General features: G+C 45.3%; 1 protein-coding gene across 1 annotated transcript; it reads left to right on the forward strand.

Moving 5' to 3' along the window:
- Nucleotides 1–728: 728 nt before the first annotated feature.
- On the forward strand, nt 729–1730 carry LOC121452685 (mas-related G-protein coupled receptor member A). Its single transcript, XM_041658882.1, has one exon. It carries the CDS (start codon nt 732–734, stop codon nt 1728–1730), a length of 999 nt encoding a protein of 332 aa, XP_041514816.1. The 5' UTR covers nt 729–731.
- Nucleotides 1731–6748: the final 5018 nt, after the last annotated feature.

Here is a 6748-nt window from a genome sequence, read left to right on the forward strand (position 1 = left end):
TTGTTGCTATGGATTTCCTGGTTTCATGAAAAAGAAAATGCATCAGACCCTAAAACTAGCTGTGCAAACTTTTAAACTCCCTAAATGGAAATAGGGACCAAGGCAGCCAGTGTCTCTTAGACAGGGCATCAAGAATGGGGTGCATTCAGTGCCGGATGTCTGTCTGCCTCTCCAAAGAACAATGCATCCTCCTGCCTCCGTGAATTCCTGAAATCATGACTCCTTTGTAAGGTGGGGAAGGGGGATAAGCAAGCTTCCAGGTTCTGATTTTTCCTCTAGGTGACTATTTCATTCCATGGTGTTGGATTCTTTTCCTCGCTCCTTCTGTATTTCATTTAAGCCTGGTGGTTTCTTAATCTACAATATTCATTGCCATCTTGAAACTAATTTGAACATTTTCCTGCTTGAATCCCATCTACATATAATTAATGCACTGTGTTGATAATTCTAAAGGACTGCTCAAAGGGGACGGGGCAGGTTCCAGGGCTTTGGGGTTTTAGTAAGTTGCCTGACCTCTGCTAGCCTGTACCACCTCCCCTGAAACACAAGATGCTAAAATAGGCCTGGAAATTAGTTAGTGATCATAAAAAATTACATTATAAACATGTCTGGAAATCTCATAGTAAAACACATCATCTTATACAGTTAATATGTGACAATAAAAATACGTCTTTAATAAAAGGTGTATACATACAGCAGGCTCACGTCTTCTCTGTGTTCCCAGCAGCACCATGGCAGGGTTTCTGAGCCTCAACACCTCAGCCTCGGGAATGGCAGTCACAACAAATTCGATGGACAAAACCGTGCCTGGGAGTTTCAACAGCAGGACCCTGGTCCCAAACTTGATGATCGTCATCTCGGGACTGGTTGGACTGACAGGAAACGCTATTGTGTTCTGGTTCCTGGGCTTCCGCTTGCGTAGGAACGCCTTCTCCGTCTACATCCTAAACCTGGCGGTGGCTGACTTCCTATTCCTCCTCTGTCACATCATAGATTCCACGCTGCTTCTCCTCAAGTTTTCCTATCCCAACATTATCTTCCTCCCGGCCTTTAACACGGTCATGATGGTTCCCTACATAGCAGGCCTGAGCATGCTCAGTGCCATCAGCACCGAGCGCTGCCTGTCTGTCCTGTGCCCGATCTGGTATCGCTGCCGCCGCCCGAAACACACATCAACTGTCGTGTGCGCTGCCATCTGGGTCCTGTCCGTGTTGATCAGCATTCTGAACCGGTATTTCTGTGGCTTCTTAGATGCCAAATTCGAAAATGACAACCGGTGTCTGGTATCTAACTTCTTCACTGCCGCGTGCCTGATATTTTTGTTTGTGGTCCTCTTTTTGTCCAGCCTGGCCCTGCTGGCCAGGTTGTTCTGTGGTGCTGGTCGGATAAAGCTCACCAGACTGTATGCGACCATCATGCTCACGGTGCTGGTTTTTCTCCTCTGCGGCTTACCCTTTGGCATCCACTGGTTCCTGTTAATCTGGATTAAGACTGATTATGGCGTATTTGCCTATGGCCTTTATCTGACATCTCTTGTTCTGACTGCCATTAACAGCTGTGCCAACCCCGTCATTTACTTCTTCGTGGGCTCCTTCAGGCATCAGCTGAAGCATCAGACCCTCAAGATGGTTCTCCAGAGGGCTCTACAGGACGCCCCTGAGACGGGCGAAAATGGAAGCAGTGTCCCTCAGGACACCACGGAGATGTCAAACAGCAGAGTGGAGCAGTGAGGGAGAGTACTGCCTGGACCTCAGAGGTGACTTTGGAGCGATCGATCACCGCTCTGTGCACTCGATGGCTGGCTGCTCTCCTCTCAGCCTTGTGACCTGACACGCCTCAGTGGCTCACCAACGTCTTCAACAGATCACCGTTGACTTGGTTTTTTCTACCTTTCCTGAGTAAAACTATTTATCTGAAAGTATCGTGTCTTCATCCTCCTTGACATAAACAGAATTCTCAAGCTAACTTCTGAGGCTTTCTTGCTGTTTCTTTGCAACTTTTGTTGCCATGGAAATAGCCCCTGTCCAAAACCGTGACTCTCTTGTTTGCAATTGTTCTGTACCGGACAGTAAAGACGAAGGAGCCCCATGGTTTCCTGGGAACCACGCTCACAAGACAACACCTTCAGCAACAGCAAAAGTGTTTGCGATCATAATGCTCATGGTGCTGATAGTCGCCCTCGGTCGTGAGACTACTGTACAGTTTACAGAGACAGATGCCAAGGCCCAGGCGCTGCACTGCCTTGCACACTCCCACAGCCCTGTGATGCACCAGAAGAATCCCAGGGCTCCAGTCAGCTGACCCCAGCAGTCACAGATCTTGAAATAACTGGGATGTGTACGCTATGAGTTCTAGATTAGGAAGAACGGTTAGGCTATGTTCTCAAGCTGGCTCCATGACCACCTTAGAGCTTGTGTCTATCCACAGAAACACAAACAGGTAACAAAGTTAGGAAATGTCACTGGTCTGATTGATCTTATTCCCTAAGAAATCTGGGACCTGTTTTCTAAACAAGGTTGTGGGATTTGACCTTCCTGTAATCACAGCCTGAATATAAGAACCATACTGATTAAGAAAGACCCAGAAATGTATCCTCTCCACCATGCCTGTAATCAAAATGAGCAGATTCTCCTTTACATAACTGACTGCTGCCGGGATTTTGAGAGGCTGCTGTGACATGTTCTTTCTGAATGTGGAGATGGTGGGAGTCAGGAGTCAGTATTACCATGTCTCTGTTGGCCATAAAAATAGATGTGATTGTGTGCCTAGTCTCAGTCCCTGCTCCCAGCAGTATACAAGACGTCTCCTTGCACAGAGCTATCATGCAGATGCAACTGCCTCTGGATCTATTCCGAATAAAACACAGATATGTCAAGAGGAGAATACCTCATCTGTAACGATGCAATTAAAGTGCGTAAATTGGAAATTTCCTGGGATGCTTGAAATCTAAATTGATGATTCTGCAATTTCAACCACCGCTTAAAATTTTTGTGGCAGGGTGGGAAAATAATAAAATGGGACAGGGAGGAATTAATTGTGGCATTGTTAATAAAAATAATAATAAATCTTAAGATTGTTAAAGGAATTGTTATCAGAGGAGGGCGTGCACGCGCGCGCACACACACACACACACACACACACACACACACAATCTTTACTATCCTGGCCTTTGCTGGATAAGCTGGAGTACCGTGAGCTCTGAGCAATGTCTGCAGTAGCCCTGACAGACAACTGGCACAGACATACAAAAGCAGCCAGAGCCAGCTCCACAACAATGTCAGCTCAGACAGAGTCCCTGCACTAGTCAAAACACAGCATCCTTTAGTCCTCCCAAGGATATCTCCAGATCTCCACCCCTGCTGGTTCACAGGTTGTAGATTTAAAGAGACAGATAAAAATAGAATTGGGGGATTTAGGAAACAGGGGTAACAAGCAGAATGTACCCCTTGCCCACTACAGTCTCTCCTGAGAATAGAGGAAAGAGCTCTGACCTCAGAGTAAATTTAGCCTTTCGTTCCCTGAGTAACCCTTAACTCTAAATGTTGTCATGGCTTCAGAGTTGAGAAGAAGACATCTGAAGGTCTTTGGATCTGCAGGCTAGAGACTGCTTTTCCTTTGGCACTGTAGTGAAGTGAGAACTCTGCCGCCGAGCTCTGTCCCCAGCCTTCCACTACATGTACATCCAGGTTGAACTCTGTAACTCCCTGCTACGCATGTGAGCCGAACAGAGCATATGGGCTTCAGAAGCTCTGAGGACAGTGGAGAAAGATGTGGTGTGGCGATGCTTCTGCTCTCCCTTTACCGTGTCCTTTACTCCTTCCCAAAAGCCACTGGAAGAAAAGATAAAAATTTAAATAGTGCTTAACTACCATACATGCTTGTATCATTTCCTTCCTGCCTAGGTGTCTGGGTTACAATACCTCTCCAGAAGACCAGTATCCTCATTAGCGGTGATGGACACCAATGTACTCGTGTGGGTCATCCATCTACAAATTGCCCTGCCGAATACATTGTATTCTGGTTTAATTGTAGGTGTGTGTGTGGTGTGCATGTGTGTGCACATGTGTGTGTGCATCCATGTATGTGCATGTGCGTGCAATCATGTAGCTTGTGTATGCGCGCATGTGTGTATGTGTGTGCGTGTGTGCACATGTATGTGCTCTCACGTGTGCATGTGTATACCTGTGTGTGAGTGTGCGCGCGCGTGTGTGTGTGTGTGTGTGGTGCTTTTCACCTGTTGTTTGAGACACCCCACCCCCATTAGCCTTGACGTCACCACGCAGGCCAGGAGAGTTAGCCTTCAAGCTTCCAGGGATCCTATCTCCCATCCTGTCCCCCGCCTTGCAGCACTGGTAACAGGCATGCACCACCACACCCTGCTTTCACATGGTGTGTTAGTTACTTATCCTGTTATTGCAACAAAATATCTGAACAAAGCAACTTGAGGAAGGAAGGGTCTCTTTTGAGTTATGGTTCAAGGTGAGGGCTGTCAAGACAAGACTGTCACAGCAGCCAGAGCCTGAGGCTACTGCCTACATCACAGCCCTTGTCAGGAAGCAGAATAACGAATGTTCCACGCCCATCCGGTTCTCTCCTTCTTATTCCGTCCTGGACCGCAGTCCATGGACTGGAGACACCCACATTCAGGATGGGACTTCCCACTTCACTTAACGTAATCTAGATAATCCCCCCCACAGAGGTTCTCAGAGACTAGCCTAACCCAGATCACCCTTGTCTTCTAGGTCGCTCTAGATCCTCTCAGACAGACAATAAACACTAAGCATCACACGTGGTCTTCAGACTTGGGAACAAGGGCTTTCCTGGCTGAGCTATCTCCACAGACCCACTTGAGAATTCATTAGCTCAGAAGTGTTATGTGAGTGGACTCATATACTAACTTTGAGTTTGTCTTTTTCTTCTCAGTATACTGTCCTTAGGAGCCATCCAAGGTGTAGTGTGCACCAATAGTCCATTGCTGACTCGCTTTAATGACAGAGCAGGATTCCACGATAAGATCATACACGTCTTTCCACATGTCACAAGTGAGAGGGTGTTGGGATTGTTTCCAGACTAGCTACTATAAATAAAGATGAGTTCAGAGTGCCTGTACAGATTTTTAAGTGAACATCGTTTTCCATTTCCTGGGATATGTGCCACAGTGGAGCATTGGGTAGAATACGAAGTACATGTCTAATTTTCCAGGAAATGCAAAAGTACTTTCCATAATGCTAAGCTGGGCTGCTTTCCTATTGGCAGTGTGTGAAAACACAACTTTCTCCAAACCCTTGCCAGAGTAATTTAGCCATTCTGTGAGGAACACAGCAAGCTCATCCAGTTTCTTAGGAGCCTTCTCTCTGTGGCTTGTAAATGGGACCTTCTTCACATGGACCAACTTCTGTCTCTTTGGACTACTCACGTCTTCTTTTTATTGTGCTTCTTATTTTATTCTTCCACAACTTTTGTATAGCATTTTCCTAGAGATTCAAACACTCCATCCTTCACGGAAGCTCATTAAGTAGGTCAGCCTGGTGGCATAAGCTTTTTATCCCAGCGCTTGGGAGATAGAAGTAGATAGATCACTGTGAGTTCAAGGCCTCCCTGGTTTCCATAACAAGTTCTAGGGCATATACTTTTGTTGTATGATAAGGCCTCTCTTGGGTATATTCCCAAGAGTGGTATTGCTGGGTCCAGGGGTAAGTTGATCCCGAATTTCCTAAGAAACCGCCATACTGCTTCCAAAGTGGATGCACAAGTTTGCATTCCCACCAGCAATGGATGAGTGTACCCCTTTCTCCACAACCTCTACTATGCAAACATTTTTGTGTATATGGTCATATACACATATGTTTGCCTTTGCATAAATTAATTTTTTTATAATGTATTACAGTTTTATGTTCTCTAAATTGCAAAAGTATAAAATAATGAGAATTATGTCTAAACAATTTTTATAAAATGTTTATAAGACTATATTTTATTTTTATGTGTCAAAACTAATTTTAAATATTTATGAGAGATATGATAATGAAATTGTAAAAATATAACTGATTTTTATGTGTTTGGAATCTGTGCATAATTAAATAAGCAATTCAAAAAAAAAAAACAAGTTCTAGGGCAGCCATAAAGAGGTCTTAAATCTCTGTCTCAAATCTTACTCCTAAAATAAATAAATAACAAACAGGTGTATGGATAAATAAATATGTTGTAAAAAGAAAGAAAGAAAGCAAAAGTTTCAAAATAGCTTCAGGAAGTCCGGGAAGCTGATCAGATTCACTAGGCCCCTTGCCTCCCCAAGAAGATATAAACAGTGAGGACTGCTGAGAACTACTGTCCTGCAAGCCAAGAAACAAAGAAGTCTCTGAGGACTGACCACCTGCCTGGAAGAGGCTCAGACCACCTGGGGCACCTGGACAGGACACTCCCACCTGGGGAGCTGCCTGCAGTTGTGCAGTGCATTCCAGCGCCCCAGGTTTTGTAAGCTGTCATCCATACTAGGGAGGGTTTTGGAGATGCAGCTGTCCTTGAGTCCTTTCTGCTTCTGTAAGTGACCCTTCATCCATACTCTTGTAGGGAACCCCAACAAAAGTCACTGGTTCACCAAGCTGGACTTTGGTACTTCAATGGTGTCTGTACTTTGCTCTGTCATCTGCTCCCTACCTGGAGAGAGTAGATGTGGGTGGTTCAACTCCTCAGGAAGGATCTGTCACACAACAACAATTTCATGCATACATTGGACTTTAATTGTATCCAC

Source organism: Microtus oregoni, unplaced genomic scaffold, assembly GCF_018167655.1.
Source record: "Microtus oregoni isolate MIOR12 unplaced genomic scaffold, Mior012 000000F_ref0000247, whole genome shotgun sequence".
NCBI lineage: Eukaryota > Metazoa > Chordata > Mammalia > Rodentia > Cricetidae > Microtus > Microtus oregoni.